The sequence below is a fragment of the Rhinolophus sinicus genome, chromosome 1 (assembly GCF_057876585.1).
Source record: "Rhinolophus sinicus isolate RSI-liver-muscle chromosome 1, RSI-T2T, whole genome shotgun sequence".
In the NCBI taxonomy this organism is placed as follows: domain Eukaryota; kingdom Metazoa; phylum Chordata; class Mammalia; order Chiroptera; family Rhinolophidae; genus Rhinolophus; species Rhinolophus sinicus.
The window spans coordinates 108,357,408-108,376,672 of record NC_142501.1 but is presented as its reverse complement, the minus strand read 5'-3'; the positions used below and the strand labels follow the sequence as shown (position 1 = coordinate 108,376,672).

General features: G+C 52.0%; 1 protein-coding gene across 4 annotated transcripts in view; it reads right to left on the bottom strand.

Moving 5' to 3' along the window:
- Positions 1 to 19,265, bottom strand: part of GATA3 (GATA binding protein 3) — a 29,020-nt gene that overhangs the window by 5,600 nt on the left and 4,155 nt on the right. Inside the window, exons 1-5 of one of the 4 annotated variants that reach the window (XM_019738259.3) lie at positions 15,077 to 15,098; positions 12,960 to 13,592; positions 10,110 to 10,646; positions 4,778 to 4,923; positions 460 to 585 (exon numbers count right to left, since the gene is read on the bottom strand). In XM_019738259.3, coding sequence (XP_019593818.1) covers positions 460 to 585; positions 4,778 to 4,923; positions 10,110 to 10,646; positions 12,960 to 13,200 — 1,050 coding nt within the window. In that variant the 5' untranslated portion in view covers positions 13,201 to 13,592; positions 15,077 to 15,098. Of the gene's footprint in view, positions 1 to 459; positions 586 to 4,777; positions 4,924 to 10,109; positions 10,647 to 12,959; positions 13,593 to 14,017; positions 14,248 to 15,076; positions 15,099 to 19,265 lie in introns of those variants that run through there. The other 3 variants (XM_019738260.3, XM_019738256.3, XM_019738258.3) reach the window with 3 other exon arrangements.

The following is a 19,265-nucleotide window of genomic DNA, read 5'->3' as shown; positions in this document are numbered from 1 at the left end:
TTCAGGAATGTGTGTGCCGTGCATTACTATCTGGTTAGCTGTCTCTTTCGCTCTCTCCTTCGCGCTCTTTCTCACTTTTGCCATAAGTATAAACCGCAAGGAAACATCAAAATATAGCTGGTGACTTTTTTTGTTTCCCAAAAAAAGGGGAAGATTCTTTTCCCTTAAGAAGCCAGACCAGGCCCACCAGGCATACTGGATCGCTGTACGGCATGTACTGTTTTCTGGTGTTTTCCATGCCTACTAGGGGGGCTGGGTCATCCAGTCGGAACCCTTGGCTCTCAGCAAGGCTCCATAGTACATAACAGTTTCCTACACTGAGTCCTACATCACTGATTACGGGAGGCTGGTTATGTGGCCTAAAGGAGGGCAATGCAAACTAAGAAGGGGGGCCTGGAAAGGGTGACAATGCGCATCATCAGCAAGGGACACGGTGGGACTGGTCTCCATGACACTTACATTGTGCAGCTTGTAGTAGAGCCCGCAGGCGTTGCAGACAGGGTCCCCATTGGCATTCCTTCTCCAGAGAGTGGTAGTGGTGGTTTGACAGTTAGCACAGGACGTTCCTGCTCTTCTTGCTGCCGACTGGGAAGTGGGGAGAGGGAAAGGGTGGGGGAATCAAAACAAATGTTAAATGTGTTTTCAGAATTACAGAGACAGATATTAAAAAACAAAAAGAAAGAAATTATCATTGAAATCAAAACTAGCAAGTGGCCCACATGAAAGTAAGAAAGATCCCCAAAAGCAGCCTCAAGAAGAAAATTATAGCCGATCCACTGGCAAAGGAGCGTGTCAGCCTGCAGCCCAGTGGTCAGGGTCCTGCCCACTGGGCTCCCTGGTAGAATTCGGGGGAATTCAAAAGCCCACACCACCTCTTGAGGTTAATTCTGCCCCTGCCCCATCCCACAAAGTTCTCCAGATGTTGAATTTTTATGGGCGGCAATTTTGAATGAATTAGGCTAGTTTAGGCTTTTAGTAGCCTCCTTCGCCAGGCCCATGAGGTCTTTTTCAAGGGCATCTGCTCAGATATCACCTCTCAATGAGGCTCCCAGCCAGCAGTTAGTAACAGCAAAGGAAAAGCAAGCCCAAGCACCAAACGCACTTATAGATCCCAAATAAAGAAACGCTGGCTTACACAGAGAACAGAGAGCTCACGGAATAAGAATGTCTGCTTTCAGACTTGGTCACTCATGGGGACCACCATCCTCATTCTGTTTAGGTGGCTTTTAGTTAATGAGACAAACTGTAAAGAAGGCATGTTGGACTTCAGTAGGGACACAGCCCCTCCTCCTGTTCTCATCTCATTCCACCTTCTGAAAATTAGGTATTTCCTATTTGTTGTTCACAGAGCAGAGGAGCCGCAGGTCAAATGTCGGCCTCCACCTGAAGTTTAATTATTTGCCTGTGTCACTGCCTTCATTTCTTTTAAAAGGCAAAATTATTTGCCTTTCACTTTTTGACACACATTTATAAGGGGGCCTATTCTCTATGGCCCTGCTTGTAAATAAAACTAAACTGAAAAACTTTTGAAAGAAAATGGGAGTTGAGTCACCTCTCACATTCACCTCTCTCAATTCCTTAGCGTACCCCCTGCAACATAAAAAGAAATTTCTAACGACAAACTTATTCCTGCTCCTGAACTCAGAAATATTACCAAAGGCATTTCGGCTGGCCTTTACCTTGATCAAAAAAATTCTGGTGTGATTATAAAAGTGAGGAACAGAAACGGCAGTGATCGTGGTACACATTTCCATCAATATTTTATCAGTCAAAAAGTTGGGCCGAAGACCGAAAGCTGCCGGGTATGGAAAACCCAGTGGCAATTCTGAATTAAGCAGACTGATTCCTTTCCTTTCCAAGCCACTAAATTGTTCTGCAGATATGCTTCTCCTTCCTACAGGCTTAAATAATAGAGACTTTTTTTTGGGCGGGGGGATGTTAGTAATTCTTTATTCTCTGCATCTAAGAAACTGGAAATTAAAAACAGCCCTTATCTATCATAATTGAGAAGGTTTCACTTTTTGGCTGTCCATTTTGAAAATAATTCACCACAGCCCAAAAGCACTGTCTCTAACCTCCACCTGCCTTTATGTAAGGTGATCGTTTAAGACTTAAATAACTGTTTCTTCTGTACTCTTGGGAAGAAAATAATACATTAAATCAGAGCTTAATGGTTTGGGCAATTATGTTATTATGTGATTATTATTATCTTCCTGTACTTTTTTTTTCTTTAAAAGAAACACTTGGATATAGTAGACTAATATCTACTCAGGCACCAGATTTCCCAGCCCAGCATCTTGGAACGCCTAGTACAAGCACATCAGGCCAACCCGTAAAATCAGAGCTCCAAATGACGAGGTTCTCGACGCATCCTTCACAGTATACTGACAGTAACATAAATACAATCGGGCTCAGAATACGTCTCCGGTCTACAGACTTTATGTGAATTTATACAGAACCTCTCAAAGCTACACTGTTTGGTTCACTAGCAGGAGACAAAGTCCATTAATAAACCAAGCTAACTCAGCTGGTTGTTAGACATATGAAAATCCTGGCGACACTGGGGTAAAAAATTCTATGGCGCTTCCCGTCAGTCATTTCTATTTCCTGCACAAGTTTATTTAGTGTTAGATATTCATCTGATGGAGGAGCTAGCTAGCTACATGATGGGCTGGGTGGTCTTCAGTGTATCTGCAAATATGCAAAACAAAAACAGCAAAATGGAGAGACGGAGCTGGAAAGAAGGGACAGGAAATAATAGGAAAGAAGAAAAAGAAGGTTCTAGGTTAAATGCATCTAAGGGCTAAAAAAAAAATTTAATTTAATTCAAAAATCCTGAATGTGCTCCGAGTCTCTCTCTGGAGCATATGAATTCTATGGAACTAAATATATAAAACCACCCAGAACAGATGAGTAAGATAGAACAGACAGTTTAAAATGTGGCAGCCAATGAACTCTAGAATTAAGAGTGATTATTACTCAGAGTCTAGAGAATTCTTATGAAAGGTGAATGAAGACAAAATTATATAAAATGCAAGTGGAGTTTCCTATGCAATCTGCCCAGACAAAAGAAACCCCAAGAAAATGTCAAATACACCCTTGCTCATTAATCAGCCCATAGTCTGAGACTTTACTTCCTCTTTTTCCTTCTTTACTTCTACCTTAAAATTAAAAAAAAAAAAAAAGCCCGATTGTAATAGTACCATGACTTATTCTTAACAAGAAAGTTTTTGTTGTTAGTTTTTTTTTTTCCTTTTTTTCTTTTTTACTTTTTTTTTTTTTTTTTTAAGGCCAGGTTTTCAGTGATTCAGAACATTCTTTTGTGGTGTGATCATATTCATTCTGTGCTAACACCTCCAGCCATTTTTTTTTTCAAACACGTCTTGTTCTGATATGTTCAAACATCTTGATGTTTAGGTTGGGGAAGCTGAGTTGTTGTTTATGAGTTATCTCCAGTGCTCAGATATCCGGCAGCTTTTTCCTAGGAAGTTAGCTTTGCACATGAGAGAAAGGAAAAAAAATACCAAAGTGCATGGGGATGGGGAGGTTGAGAAAGTTGGAAAAGGGGGCAAAGATCAGAAAGAAAAAAGCGAGAGACTGAGGATTGCCAAAAATTAGTCACATGGGCATTTCCATCCCTAGAAAGTTTTTCCTTCTTCTGAAGAGGATGTACAAGGTGTTGAGTTGCACTAAAATCTGATGGGGAAGACAAATAATTCTTTAAAAAGAATAGATAGGATTTGGATTCCACCCCCACCCCCCCACATCCCCCTTAGACTCTGCGGGATGCCTCTTCATCCATTAAACTGCACGGGGAAAATCCCCTCCTCCCCTCTCCACGAGGTGAATGTCGTCACCACAGAAAGCATTTTGATCCTTGACTGTGGTTAGAGTTATCATTTGCAGAGCTTGCTTTTATTTGTCTGTTACATCCACTTGCTATTCAAGCTGGCCTGAGGTTCCGAAGACACGCTGACAAATGAACTCCTCCTGCTAGTTTTCCTCATAAATGCTTGACAGTGCCAGATTTTCCCGAGTATTTTTAGGGGTCAAGAAGTTTAACAAAGAAAAAAGAAGGGGGAGAAAAAACATCACCCCAGCGATAGTGGTTCCAAGGGGATCTAGGACCAAATGCTAGGTGACACCAGGAGGCAAGCCAGGACTCACACACTATTTCCCACAGGAATTACCTGTGGGGAGTCCTCAGCTCCTAAGACCAAAACTCCACTAGGTTCAATGACTGTGGCTTGTGAAATCCCGTTAACGGGCCCTATCCATCTTAAATCATTGGCACACACCATTCATCCAGCCTAGGATCCCACTTCTACCACTTTAGGAGCAAGTTATGGGGGATGCCTGGGACCGTCCATCCTCAGACTATAACTTTCTCTGCCTGTCACGCAGTGATATTCAATGCATCGTAAGTCAGTGGTCCTGGCCTTGTTTCAGTACTCCTTCGGTTAGGGAATACTTTTCACATTTGATAACCCAGAAATCAGCACCCTTAAAAATTTGATAGATGAGTTAAGAAATGTGGAAGGAAGACAGAGAGAGAGAGAGAGAGAGAGAGAGAGAGAGAGAGAGAGAGAGAGAGAGAGAGAACACTCTTTTCAGTATATCTAATTTGAAAAAGGGGAAAAAAAACCTCTCCCAAGCAAGCCGACATCACTGTGAGCTGTCCTGCCAATTTCCTGCAGAAAGCTCTCCTTCCCGAAGAGAGGAAATGAAAAACACCAAATGGTTAGTGTTGGGTCAGTGCTTCCCCAAGACGACTCACCAGCCTTCGCTTGGGCTTAATGAGGGGTCGGTTCTGTCCGTTCATCTTGTGGTACAGCCCACACGCATTGCACAGGTAGTGCCCGGTGCCATCTCGTCGCCACAGTGGGGTAGAGGTTGCCCCGCAGTTCACACACTCCCTGCCTTCTAGAAACAAGACCACACATAAGTCACTTATGGAAGAGAAGCTGCCAGCGCTCCCCTCGGAATTAGGGAATGACAGTCAAATGGAGAACTAGTTTTTCCTTCTCTTCTCCCTCTTTTGGGGGACTTTCCCACCTTCACCTCCCTTGAAGGTGGCTCCCAAGCTGCAAAGAGTCACTGGGTGACTGGCTCCTGGCCCAACTCGTACATAGGAAAGTGGCCCAGGGATACATTGCTGAGCCTCATCCTGGGCCTGCTCAAAGGGAGGAGGACAAAGGCAAATTTCAACTTCTCACAGTTCCCCAGAAACTCGGAGCCCCCAACAAGGCAGAACAGAACATTTCACTCACTTCGCTCAAAGGAAAACAAAGGTGACCCATTCTTATCCCTACAGATTGATCTAAATACTGAAGATTAGGATGGGGAGAAAGGAAAGATGAATCAATGGTGAGATCGATAAACAGATAGTACGCAGATGCATAGATTGACCAATTGGCCGATTGATTTGGGGGGACGGGTACGGGACTTTAGATTTTACTTCCAATAGAACTAGAAATGCCCCTGGCTGGTAACAGGTGAAGACCCAGCAGGGTCCTCTCCTTCCCCACCATCCTTTTTCTCTCTAGAAAAGGTTTTTCCGGTTTCCCAGCCCAGCCGCTGTGACAGGGACTAAAGTGCCACCTTTAGGCAAGGAACCTAGAGATGGGGGGCAGGGAATGGGAAAGAAGAGAGGGTAGGAGGGGCAGAGTGGGGGGCAAAGGCTCAGCAGAATAGGCCAGGTAGGGAAGAGGGTGGAGGGAGGTCTTGGTCGGTTGATTAACCAAAGCCTGCCTACAGTTGCTCTTTTTCCAAAAATACAAACAAACAAAATAAACAAAAAACCGGCCAGGCCAGGTTCAGTCAGCGTTCACTCCAAGGGCGGGAGAAGGAGCCAGACCCTCAAAATACCATTTTAGGACACCGGGGAGTTTGCTTACTGATTGCTTTTCAACTTCTACAGGAGGAGGACGGTTTCTTGGTGAACCTGTCCCACTGCTGGGGGGCGCCTGTTCTCCCCGCCTGGCTGCCCCGAGACAGGACCCCCCAAAGAGTCCCTGCTCCATCCATCTGTGGGTCCCCAACCGTGCAGGAGCCAGTGGCTCCACTAGCTGGACCCCCCAGAGGAGGCCTGAGTGGGGACAGGGTCTCCCTCTCTTTAGGGTACTGAGAAGGACTGCAGGACGGCAGGGGAGAAAGAGAAGCCCCTAAAGGTTGTTTTGTTTTAAGAGATTAACCAGCTAACCGGAAACTACCAGAAGATGGTCTGGGGGAGGAGAACCACACTGGAGCTCGGAAATCGTGACTCCCTACAGGAGGGGCAAGGCTGGCCTGGGGGCCAGCGCCTGTCCCTCCTTTGGGGATGCCCCCAGATCAAGTGTGTGGGAATTGGAAATTGGGGAGCTTTACACCTGTGAGCCTGTGTTTTCTCCTGGGCAGGGTCAGGGGAAAGAAAAGGACTTTTGGAAATGGAAGAGGTTTTTGCCTCCTTTCACACTGGAGTCCATGCCGGTGCTGAATAGTTTTGGGTCCACTTTCCTTTTTTCAAAAGAAAAAATTGGTAAGGAGTTAAGACAGATTTTTTTTTAACCTAAAATCAGGAAAGATTCTTAACTCAGGGTGTACAGAGAGCCTCCTGAGAACCCCAGCGATTATCTACAAACACGTGGCCCTTATGTGCCATAAGCACTTTCCAGGGACCCAACAGCATCTATCGGTCCTCAAAAAAAGACTTTGGACTGAACTGCATCTAGACACCTTTCACTGGGGTCCAAACCTGTGGGCTGTGGCTGGTGGATGTGGGCGAGGCATGGGGGAAGGAAGAAGGGGAATGTGGGCGAGGTGGTGTCGGGGGCTGCTGGAGCCAGGAGGTGGGCAGGGTCTGTGCCCCAAGTGGGCGCTAGATCAGCTCTTTCTGGGGATGGGGATGCTGGCCTGTCCTGGCTGGGGCTGCCCACTCCCCATCCTGCCAAGACAGGGGCCTCTCAGGTCCCCAGCCACTTTGTCCCTTTCTTCCTTGGGGTGTGAGGTCTCTTGGTTCCATGCTCCTCCAGCACAAGGGCTGACTGCCCTGCTCCTAGGCACCCTGGGCTGGGGGATCTCCCAGCCTGACATGGTTAGTCTGATTTCCTTTTCTTTGTCAGGCGGTGGGGAGGATGACAGCTTCCTTTTCAGAGGGACCTTAAAAGCTAGCAACGGTTGCCTCTTCAGCAAGACTCAGCTCAGTAGAGCAATTTTCTGTCTTGATTCACTCCGCAAGTTTGCGATTGCCTTGTGTGGGTTTTTCTTACTTTTTTTTCTTTTCTCCTTGTTGCCTCTAGCCTGTGACTTCAGCAAACAACCAATTTTCCTAATGGAGGCCCTGACTGTCTCCTGCTTTCTTTCCCTCTCCTCGCTCACTGCCTGGTATGAGCTGCTCAGACAGACACCTCTCTCTTAGGTGACAAGAACCACAAAGCTGAGAGGCCTCTTGACATGCAACAGCCATTTTCAAACACCCCTTCGCCTCTGACTGAAATCCTGAAACTGGGCTGGACAGAATGGGCAGGGAGTGGGGTGGGAGGTCGTGAAGAGGAAGGTGGGGTGAGATGCCCACAGGACGTGGGGAGCTAAGAAATGGCCCTTTGCAAAAGTCTTTGTCTTTTGTTTGCAAAGATATATCCCAGCTCTGACAGCCGGCTGGCGTTACAAAAGCAATAGGTGCCCTAACCACAGCTTCAACCGTTTCTCCAAAATGCGACAACCCTCTCTTCTGTTGTCTCCTCCTTCAGCAAGTGCGTTTGCAAAGAGGTTAAAAAAAAAAAAAAAAGCAACCACTAAAACCAAGAGAATCCCCTCCTCAAGAATTCCCACCACTTCCACCCTCTTTACACAGAAGGCATCTAGAAACTTCTCCACCCCGCTCCACACTCCCAAAAGTCCCAGCTCCCTCACTGCCCAGGTGTGCTGCCCGTGGGTTTTTTGACTGTGAGAAAGGAATAAGAGGAGGAAGTAAAAAGCCAAATTTAAATCGTCTCCTTTCCTCTGCTCCCCACCAAAAAAATAAATAAATAAATAAAATAGGTATATAGATGCCCCTGGTTCTGGTTTGGGGAAACCGCGGATACCCACCCCCCACCACCACCCGCCAAATGTGCAGTCTTAAGGAAAGAGATGTGCGAAAGGAAAAGACTAAACCAGAGGCCGAAGGTATGCACAAGAGAGGGGGAGAAATCAAACACGGAAATGAGGGCAAAGAAACCAGAGGCTTTTGGAAAAGTCAACTCTGTCCCTTCCCCCAACACAAAACCACCACAGCAGCCTCAGATACCACGATCTTCCCCCAAAACTTTTAGTCCTACCAGAAAAAGAGAACTTAAAAAAATAAAATGCCATCACTACCTCAAAAGGCACAGGTCTGCTCTCTTTGCAATCAGCCCTCACGCCTTGATCTAATCCTGGGGTTTTCTGCGAAAGGCTGTTCCCATTTCTCTGGAACCCTCCACTCCACGCCCCAGCCTGGCCCCTGACCAGGCTGCCAGGCCACTTTCCTAGCCCGCTCTCCCTCTCGCTTGTTCTGACTCCACCAGCCAGCCTACCTCCCTCTCCCTCTGCCGACTTTCATGTATAGAACATACAGGTCTGAGTTTTTCTGTCAGCCTAACCGCATCCGGACTCTATTAAAGTTCCTGGCGCGGGATAAACAATGCAACTGTCGCGTGCAGCAGTCTGAAAATAATTGGATTAGCTAAAACATCAACTAAATAGAGACAGTCCTGCCCAGGCAGTCGGAGTGAATGTCACCCTGGGAAAAAAAAAAAAGAAAAGAAAAGAAAAGAAAGAAAAAAAAAAACCTGAAAACTGATCTCATGGTCACTGGGCTCTCAGAGCCCTCCCTCGGATGTTTTCTAAACCGGGGTTTTGCCAACTCTGTTGTTTCAAGACGGCTCATCTCGCCCATAAAAGACAAGTGATTTGTGCCACTTCTTGGTATACAGACTCTCCATAGGTCGAGGGCAGAGTCAGGACAGTTGGAATAGACCAGACTCACCCACCCTGAAATGGACACACACCCCCAAGAAGACACAACGATATTCACAAAATTAATCTCTAAAAACATAACTAAATCTCATCTCAGAGAATCTGAGATTCTTTGATTCAACTGCTTCGGTTAGAAACAAAATTGGTGGTGGATCATTTCATTTTTAAAGCGAACGTATTTTGTGTAGGTTTTCTTTAAATGCAAGTGTCTATACCAAGAGAATTAACAAGCAGACCGCTGTTAAACAGGGTGTGCTTTTTTGAAAGAGGATGAGGAAAGGAAGCAGAGACACACACCTGGGGATCTTTTTCAGTCCTTCCTACCTCCTCTGGCTTCAGATCAATCGAGAAATATGTTGTAAGACGCCTTCCTGCCCTTGCCTGGGCTGTGAGCACTAGAAGATGCTGCAGGTAACTGGCCCAGGTGACTTTTGATTTCCATGCAGCTGTTTCCCAGTGCACAGCCCACCTTGCTTTCCCAGAATTTACTATGAAAGCCCCCTTTTCCATGCAAAGAATATGTTGGCTCCTTTGCCAGGGTCTCTCTCTCCCCCCAACCCCCGCAAAAAAATAAAACTATATATATATATATATATATATATATATAATTTACACATGTCTGTAAAAACGGCTGTCCTCTGTTGACTGCATGACCCGTCTGAGCTGGGCCGAAAGGAACAGTCAAAGGGACTCAGAGGCCAGGAAGGGTCAGAGGAGGGACCTGTGCTTGTTTAGGTTTCAGGAGGTTTCGGTTTAGCATTAAACACTAAAGAGTCATTCCCTCGCCTTCCATTTGGCCTTCGAAACTCACTAAAGGTTACTTAGTGAGTAACCTTCTGGCAGAACCCAGAAGGCCCCCCTGGCAGGCAGGAGAGGATCGGTTTGTGTTGGTGTTTGTCTCTTTCCTTAAATGAGATCCCACTGTCCTCTGCTCTGAAGAATGGAATGAGAGGGGACACACCTCATTCTTTCCCGCTGGAAGAATGGGAAGAAATCAAATCTCAGAGGGGTCTGGAACACCACCCAGGTCCCCTGAGGCGCCAGACTGCACTCTGTTTCCCTGGCTCCAGATTTAGGAGAAAAGAAAGGCGGAGGGGGCGGGGAAGGGACCCCAGGGGAGAGCAGGCGCCTACCTGTGCTGGATCTCGCCTTGGGCCTGGACTTGCACCCGAAGCCGGTGGGGGAGCCCCCCAGCAGGCTGCTGGGGGGGAAGAGTCCGGAGCTGTATTCCGGGACATAGGGCGGGTAGGTAGTGATGGGGTGGTGGGCGGACGACGCCGCCCCTCCCAGGGTGGTCATGCTGCCCCGCGAGTGCGACGACTCCAGCTTCATGCTGTCCGGCAGCGGCACCTGGTACTTGATGCATTCCTTCTCGTCCTGCCGGCCCGAGCCGGCCGAGCCCGGCGTGGACAGGGACGGGTCTGGGGAGACGTCCTTCGGTGGGGTGGGCGGGAAGGTGAAGAGATGCGGGCTGGAGTGGCCCGCCGACAGGGAGGAGGACGAGGCCGGGGGATAGACCGAGAGGGGCCCCGGGGAGCCGTGATGGATGGACGTCTTGGAGAAGGGGCTGAGGTTCCAGGGCGAGGCGGTGTGGTGGCTGCCCAGGGCTTTGCCTCCGTCCAGCCAGGGCAGGGATCCGTGCAGCAGCGGCGGGCGGCACACCTGGCTCCCTGCGGGCGAGGGGCAACAGATAGAAAGGCGAGTGAGAGCAGCCCCGAGGCCCTCAGATCCACCTGGGGAGTCTCCCCTCCACCCCAGCCTCCCTTTCAGGAAAATCCCAAACATAGGGCACCTGGGCTCCACGGGCCCACTCTAATCCAGGCCTTCCCATGAGTACCTTGGCCAGCACACAATTCACCCCTCTCTCCCACACAAATGTCCCATCCATTCCTGCAGAATGAGGGACCTGTGTCTGACATCCAAGAGGTGCTGCCATGGACTGGAGAGGGGCCCCTTGGCTTATTGGCCTACCAAGACACACTTTCTAAATCACGTCCCCCCAGGTCCCTCTCTAGAAACTGATTTGATTTATTGGTTCCCTTCAATGGCTGGGTGTCCCCATCCCAGACCTAACCCCAGCAAGGCTGATAAGAGAGTCAGCTGTGAATGACGAGGCCTGAAGGGGTGAGCCTGGCCTCACAAGCTCTCAACGCCAGGAAACTCCACAGCCTCAGGTAGGCCAGCAGCTCCCGGTGCCCAGAGCAGGAAGGAGAGGGCTGGGAAGAGAGGACAGGGGGGTTCTTAGGGTCCCCTCCAAGAAACCCTACTTCAGTGCTTGCTCATAATTGGCAAGGCCTGAAATGGGATTTGCAGGGAAATTTTAATCTCTCAGACTACTGGAGCAAGTTTCCAAGGCTGGACTTGGGATGCCTGTCTCACCCTCCCAAATCCTATAAAAGAAGATAAAATACGCTCCAGATGCCCTCAAAGGTGTGATTCTACCAGTGTGATATGTGACTTTTCACCTGAGCCCCTGAGACACAAAATTCCAGTTTATGTAGCCACAACCCAAACAAGTCCATACACTCTGTGAGGGGCACTTTTAAACTGCAAGTTCAAATGCATACACGTATTGATCTTTTAATCCAGTACCTGCCCCAACGTTTGACGTGCTATTTAACCATTAAGAACAATACTGAAACTAAAATCTTAAGAGAGAGGAAGGGGAGGGGAGTGGAAGGGAAGGAGAGTTCTCTGAACACCAAGGGTCAAGCTTCATATTATGCAGGAAGTAGTATAGTAAATAATATTAAGCCTGCATCCACCGCATTTCCACTTAACTGCTGATCTGCAGAGAACAAGGGCAAAGAGCGCCCCATCCGCAGAAACAATTGTTTAAACCTGGTGACAGCAGCGCGGAGGACGCCTGCTGCCGGAGGGGCTCTGTCATCGGCGCCAATGCCGGCTCCAAGTCGGGGGCATGGGCAGACCCCAGTCGGGGGTTACTGAGGGAGCCACACGTTTTCTCTGCCTGAAACTTAGCAGCTCTTTCTTGCTTAGGAACACACGTACAGCTGGGAAGCCTTGGAGCTTTCCCCCTAACTACACAGGGCTGGGTTTCTTTTTAACATTTCAGAACTCTCCCAAACTTCTCAAGGTGAAAGAGAAAGAAAAAAGGAAAGGCCCCTGGAATCTCTCGCTCCTCCATAGAAAAGAAGCCTGGTGGATCCCCAACTTTCTTTGGGAGCCTAATGGACTGTTGTAGGCCGGAGCAGAGAGTAAAGCCAGAGTTGCGAGGAGCAGCAATGAGGCAACCTAAAAGCAAAGCCGCAGGAAAATTCTATGCAACCGGGAATCTAGGAAACCCGCTTATGTCTCAACCCCAGGACAGTAGTCTTTCCACCAAAACCCCTTCAAGCACTAGAATTCCATTCCTCAGAGCCAAGGGGTAGCAGACCTGCCTAGAAACCAAATACACTGGCTTTGGGGAAAGCTCAGACTCAGGGGTGTGAATAAAAATGTCCTACGGGCCTATCTAAAAATGTGCAGGAGAAACAAACTGAGGCTCGCTGGCAGAAGCCCCCGAGAAAGATTACGGGAAAATTGGGGGAGTAAAGCCCTTTGGAGGAACCGAGTCGCAGTCGGGTCGGGCCGGCGCTGGCTGCCCGGCCGCGGAGTCGTGGAGGCGCAGGCAGAGCCACGGCTCGCGGCGCCTGGGCCCTCGGAGGGCCCCGACCTGCGGCCGCGCCGGGATAGAAGGCTGCAGCCAGGCGCCCGCCAGGTGAGAGCCAGGCCCCAGGGACACCAGCCGCGGAGAGGCGCCTCTGCGACTGTTGTTAAAAACACACTCTCTTGAAGATCGAGAAGGCTTCCTCGCCCATTTCCGGGCCCTAATTTTTTTTTTTTTTTTTTAATGAAGCACTAACGGCACTTGGGGGCTTTGGCTGGGTCTCCTCACCCCTGGTACCTCCCTGCCCCCCCCCCCCCGACCCCGGGCAGCGGTGCCGGTCGCGTCGCGGTTCCCGCACTTGGGGCGGACTCACCGTGGTGGGTCGGAGGGTACCTCTGCACCGTGGCCCTCACCGAGTTTCCATAGTAGGACGGGACGTGGTTGCCTTGACCGTCGATGTTAAAAAGTACATCCACCTCCTCGGGCAGTGGGTACTGTGCCGGGTCCATGTAGGAGTGGCCGAGGCCTGGGTGGTGCGTGTCCGGGTGCTGTCCGTTGAGGACCGCGGGGTGGTGGTGGCTCACCCAGCGCGGCTGGTCCGCCGTCACCTCCATAGCCCCGGCTGCGCTCGCGCCCTCTCGCCGGGCCCGGAACCCGCGCGTGGAGAGGGAGGGCGGTCGGGCTGGGAGGTCAGGGGGTGGGGGCTCCGAGGCTCTGCAGGTGCGCCTGCCGTCGGAGGAGCGGGGGTCGTTTACTGATTTGTTTTCAGTGGGGGAATGGGAAAGGTGGGAAGGAAAGGTGAGCAAATGAGATTTTTAAAAATATCTTTGAGGGCTAGTTTAGCCAAGAAAAGAAGAGCAAGAAAAAAAAATAAATCCCAAAAAACAGGTACGATAAAGGGGGATCAAATTGTAAAGCCGGGGGCTGGGGGTGGCGAGGACGGCTGGAATTCTGCAGGCGAGTCTCCTCTGCAGCGGCTCCGAGGCTGAGTCCCTTCTGGGGTCACCTGCAAAGGAGAGAAGGGGAAACCTGGATGAGCTCCTAAGTACTTTGGCACCTGAGTTTATGAAGAGGCACCACCTTCCCTTGAGCCGTCGGCCCGCGCCCGGTCACAGGGACACGCACACACACGCAAACGCGCGCGCCTCCTCCAAAGCTCGGAAAACCGGGACGCAGCCGGGGAGGGACCGACTCCCAAGGACATACCCACAGCCCGGCTCTCCCTGGAGCCCGGGGCTGACTGAGCCCTTCCAACACGGACGACAGCTCCCTCCCTCCGGGACACCGGTCCCGGGACCTTTCTTCCAGCCTCTAGAAACTCTCCAAAAGAGGAGGGCTGCGTTTTAAACGTTTTTAAAGTTTTCCCAAATGCAAAGGGAAACCAAATCAAACTTTAAAAAAAAAAAAAAAAAAAAAGCCGCCCGTACCAACCTGGGTAGTCAGGAGCAGAGAGGAGAAGAGGAGGCGTGTGACCTGAAGAGCAGAAACTGCTCGGTCAGATTGCGTGGCTCGCTCTGTCTCCCGCTCTCTCAGTCTCCCTCTCTTTTCCTCTCTCTCCCTCTCTCAGTATTTTTTTTTTTTTTTTACAGGGAATGCATTCTTTCTGAAAGTATCAAGACGGCGCCAGGCAGCTCAGTGCTCGCAGACAGCTGTGGCGCGACGCAACTTAAGGAGGTTCTAGTGTCATCCACGCCGAGAGGGAGGAGCCTGGCGCTGGCGAGGAGGGGACAGGCTCCCTAGCGCTAGGAAGCTGCAACCCAAAGCCGCTCCAGGACTTCACCCCCGCCCCTCCTCCCGCCCCTCCACAGACCGGAAGGGGCGCCGGAGGGCTGCCCGGGCTGGGGGCCGCGGGGCGGGTGGGCGATGCGGCCGGGGTGGGGGCAGAGGGGACCAACAGGAGGGAATTCGCGCTCTGGCCCTTTAAATGAGGCTCCCGCTGCTGCCAATTCTTTCCGGCTGGGTGGATTATTCCGTGCGGGAGAAACCGGCCTGCCCCATTCATAAAGTTAATTTCTGCAGGCAGCCTTGCTTTTACAGACTTTCTAAAATGAGCAAACATTTTTTTTATTCAATCCAAAGGGTTATTAAGGAGTTTATTGATTTGGGGCTATGTACATGTAAAACTGATCAGAAAAAAATGAATGTCAAAGTATTTTGAGATTGGCCTCTCGAGAGAATTGCCCAAGAGGTTGAGGAATCCGGCAAGAGGGATATGCCTTTGATTGAAATGTCCAAGTTATTCTGGGGGTCTTTGTCAACATGCTCCACAGCCTTTTTGCGTTAACAAGCCCCTCAGATGAAACGTTTCTGCTGTTGCAGCTGTCCTTGCCAGACCTAATATTTGTAATCGACGTGTGCTTGTGACTTAAATGACAACACTGATGGATGAAAAGGAGAGAAGGGAAAAGACTCTAGTTCCAAGTGCAGTGAGAGGGGTTGGAAAAAGGAACTCAGGTCTTCACTCCAAGTACCCAACTTTTCCCTACTTACTCCGGCTCCCGGCGTATTTCCCCAGCCCCCTTCACCGGCCCCCAGCCCGGCGGTGACGACTTTCGCGGGACCCCTCAGCTACTCAGGACTCGCACTGCTGGGCCCTACAGCCCGGGGCGGAGGGAGCGCTGCTCGGAGACGCCCCTCGAGGGGCGGGCCTAGGCGGGGCCCAGAAAGGGGCCAATCAGCGGGCGAGATTGCGGCCGTGCTGCGATTGGTCGACCCCGCGGGCTCCAACCTCCACCGCCTGTCTCGGTCCTTTGAGCCACTGCATCCCCTAGCGGCGCTGAGGCTCCAGAAGCTGCCCGGCCTGAAAAGGCGGCTGGGGCGCACAAGGGTCAGGCGGGAAAAGAGGACTCAGATTCCACCCTCTGTTCACCCTGGGCAATGTGTGCGAGGAGAGAGTGTAGGTTCTCCCGTAGGCTTTCCCACGGACGGTACTGAGCTTGATGTGCGGTTCTGTTTGAATTGAAGACATTATTCCCTCTTTATACTCCGCAAAATTCCCTACAGATACAAAAATTCGAGCTAGAAAAGACCGTCCCTAAAAATAGGTCTGTAGGATTCCTTTCATGCGGTGAAGGAAAAACATCAATATTCAACCTTAATTTGCCGGGGTGGGGGGGTGGTGCGGGAATATCTTGTTTTAATACACAATCCTTGTAGAAAGATTAGTAAAATGTATTTGGATAAAGTAGTGGAAACATGAATCTTCTCGATTTTGGATTTAGAGCTTCTCTCGAGTCTCCATCTTCTTAAATCTGATGTGTGTTAGAAATCAGGGTTGAATTCCTAGATGCGGAACAGGAAGAAATTCCCTAAATTACACACACACACACACACACACACACACACACACACACACACACACACACCCGTGTTTCCCCTGAGCCCGTTTAGTCCCCGTTTATTTGGGCGGCCGGGCAAAGGAGCATCGATTTCCCTTTTCTCTGACCACTTCTCTCTAGGGCCAGTCAAGCTGCCAGCTTCTACTCCTGCTCACGGCGCTCTCCAAACCTTTTAATTATTTAGTTTTGTCTAACATTCACTGAAAACTACTCCACAAACAAGGACAGACAAACGCACACACATTTTTGCTGAAAGTCCCGAGATTAAGATTAAGAGTGGAAGCAGAGAGAAAAGGTGAAAAGCGAGTCAGTCCAGGACGGGGAGATGCTCGCCAGACCCCTGTCCCAAGCCACGCATGGCTGTGTGGTGCTCCACTTCCAGACCGGGAAGCCCGGGAAGGATAAAGGGAGCCTTTCTCCGGGGAGAAGTGCTACCGACGCCAAGACTTGAAAATGTTAACTTCTGAGGCCGAGAACGATTTTAAAAGACAAAGAGAAAAGATTTGTGAGAAGGCCTTCCGGTGTAGCGGCGCCTCTCTGATAACGCACAAAACTAGGGGCTGGTGGCATTATTCATTTTAATTAAATCACGAGCACCAAGTCGGGCTGCACTGGGATGGGGAGCCCCCGCCCATCCCCAACCACCTTGGAAAAATAAAAGATCTCGAAGGCCCCTTTTGGTCTGGGTGGTTTGGAGCTGGCAGAGAGGCGCGGGGGGCTGCGGCTGGATGCCCGGTATAATGGAGCCAGCCTGTAGGGGGTATTTAACATTTAATTCCCAGCCGGTCCGCCCCTGTTCCCGTACTGACAGTGGGTAATTGGGAAAGAGGACGTTGCTCTTTTGATGGCCCGCGCCGGCCAGTCTCGCCGACGCCACACTGGGTTTGACGTCACGGGCCCAGCCCCAGAGCCGGGAGCACAGAGCAGGGGGGGAGGGAATAGGAGGGGAGGGGGATACCGGAGAGGGAGGGCCGCGGTCGGCCCCGGGACCCACGGGGAAGGAAGGGGGAAGGGAGCGCGGCCGGAGAGAGGCTGCGGCGCGTGGCCTGAGGCGCAGAGCCGGGCTGCGGGGGTCTGGGCTAGGCCAGGCGCCGGCCTGACCCGCCTCGCCGGCAAATGCAGGCCGGGCTTCCTCCTCCGGGGGCGCGGGGGAGGGGAGGGGGCTCGAGGCCGGGGGAAGGGGGGGCGGAAAGGTGGTCCTGATTCCCTCTCTGCAGTAGTCTGCAGAGCTGATCCTGGCCTCCCGCAGAGACGCTCAGCGCCCTCCTGCAGACCTGACCGTCCCCCAGGTACCCCGGCCCGGGCCTGGTCTACAAGAACCCCTTCTCCCTGGGAGCGGCCCGCGGAGCTCCGGTGGAGAAAGCCAGGAGGAGACCGAGGAGGATGCTGCCGCCCCGGGCTCCTGTAGGGCGCGAGGCCTCCCTCACCAGGGTAAGGGGCTGGCGAATGACCTGGATGCCTGGGACCCTAGGGGCAAGTATGCGGGAGCCGAGCAAACGACGACGCAGCCACCGCCCTCTCACCCCACCCCCAACCCCCCAGGAGCCGAGTCCCTGTGTGGCGGCAGGAGCCAGTTTGGCCTATCTGCAACGCCAGGCCTCCAGGCGGCTGCTTTAGGCGTCAAGTTGAGCGGGGTGTGTGTGCCCTCTTGGGGAAAGGGTAAGAAATGGATCCTTACTTTCTCTTCTTGGTTGGGGTAAGCCGTGACTCAGCCCCCCCCCCCAAAAAAAAAAGAAAGAAAAAACATGCCTATGTACAGGTCCCACCCACCCGCCCTCCCGGGAGCGCAGAGACTCTGTCAGGATGGAAGTGGGGGAACTCAGTCCGGCGAAGGAACCCGAGCCCACGGCGCAGAGGGGAGGAGCGTGCCCCCCAGGCTCACTCCTGGGGTCTCAGGGCCCAGAGATCGGAGATCCACGCGGCCAGCGCCACCCACCCGAGCCTGGCGACCGGCGCGTCCAGGCGAGCTCCGCGGTGCCGGGAGCCGCGGCCCCGGGCGCCCGCGCGCTGCCCGCGGAGGGAAACCAGAAAAGCCGAGCCTCGGGGTCGAAGTCATAAAGTTACTAATCCGGTGCAGGGGGAGTGAGCGTGCCTCCGGCCGCCTGGGGCGGTCATTTGAGCGTGTTTACTTAAGGACTTTGCAAGAGGAGCGCGCGCGAAATAGTCGGATTTCCAGCGAGGCAGCAAATATTTGCAAGCGAGAGAAAGAAGCGGAGCCGGGCCGCGCCGCCGCGTCCCTCCCCCCGGAGCCGCGGCGCCGGCCTGGGCGGACCCGGCCTCACAGTTAAAGACAGAAATGAAGCCGGGAACCTGCAGGGCTGGGGGCGGGGAGGGCGCAGAGCGACAGCAAAGTCCAGAAATTGGAGCGCAGCCCCGAGGCCCTGGCGAGCCGGGGCTGGGGGAGGAGAAATCCCTTCCCATTCCAGCTCGATCAATCTTCCTTGGCTGCGATCGGTCAATAAAAATGGTGTGAACTGGCCGCGGTCGCTGTGCGTCTGGGGAGGAAGTGGAGGCCAGAGGTGCCGAGGCCGGCGCCGGCGTCCGGTACCAGCCCGGTTCACACTCCGGCGGTCTGTAAATCCCCAGGCCGCCGGCCAGTTCGTCGCGGGGAGCCGAGCGCGGCCCCAAGGGTCCTTTAATTGGGTGTCTCCACTTTAATAGTGGCCATTGTTGGAGCAATTAGCGAGAGACAATAACCTCCAAGAGGCGTTTAATTCGATTCCCTGCGCCGGCTGCTGCCCGGACAAGGAAATTCTGGAAGAGCCTGGCATGGGAGGAAAGATTTGCTTTAGTGCCGGCTCCCTTCCTTACGGGTTTTGTCTTAGGTGTGAGAGTTTTAATGGGGCAAGTTGAAAGCGAGGCAAGAGCGACCAGGTCCTGGTCATAGACGGGGAAATCCTGGCCTGGGCCTCGCTAGCCCTGCGGGGCGCCCGCGGGACCGCAGCGCCTGCTGGCAGCACGCGTCTGAGCTGCGGCCACGCGCGTGTCCCCGATGCCAGTTAGAATTAGGAGAAAAGCAGAGACGACAGGGACGTAGAAACCAGTCTCCTTCCTCCTTAGCCCTGGGTCTTCCACCTCGATCACTCGAACCGAGTCCCAATTTCCTTCCCCATCGGGGGGGAGGGGCAAAGCAGAGAACCCCCTTCTGGCGCGTACACACCTCCCTCTCCACTGAGCCAGCCTCACTACCCCCTCCTCTGCCTTGGCCCTCGGATTAGGTTACCGCGGCGGGGCGACGATTTTTACTGGATACGAGAATGCACAGGTAAAGCTGTATAAACAGCTCTCCGGCTGCCCGACGGGAGGGTTACGCCGGGGACACGGCCCAAGGCGCCACCGCC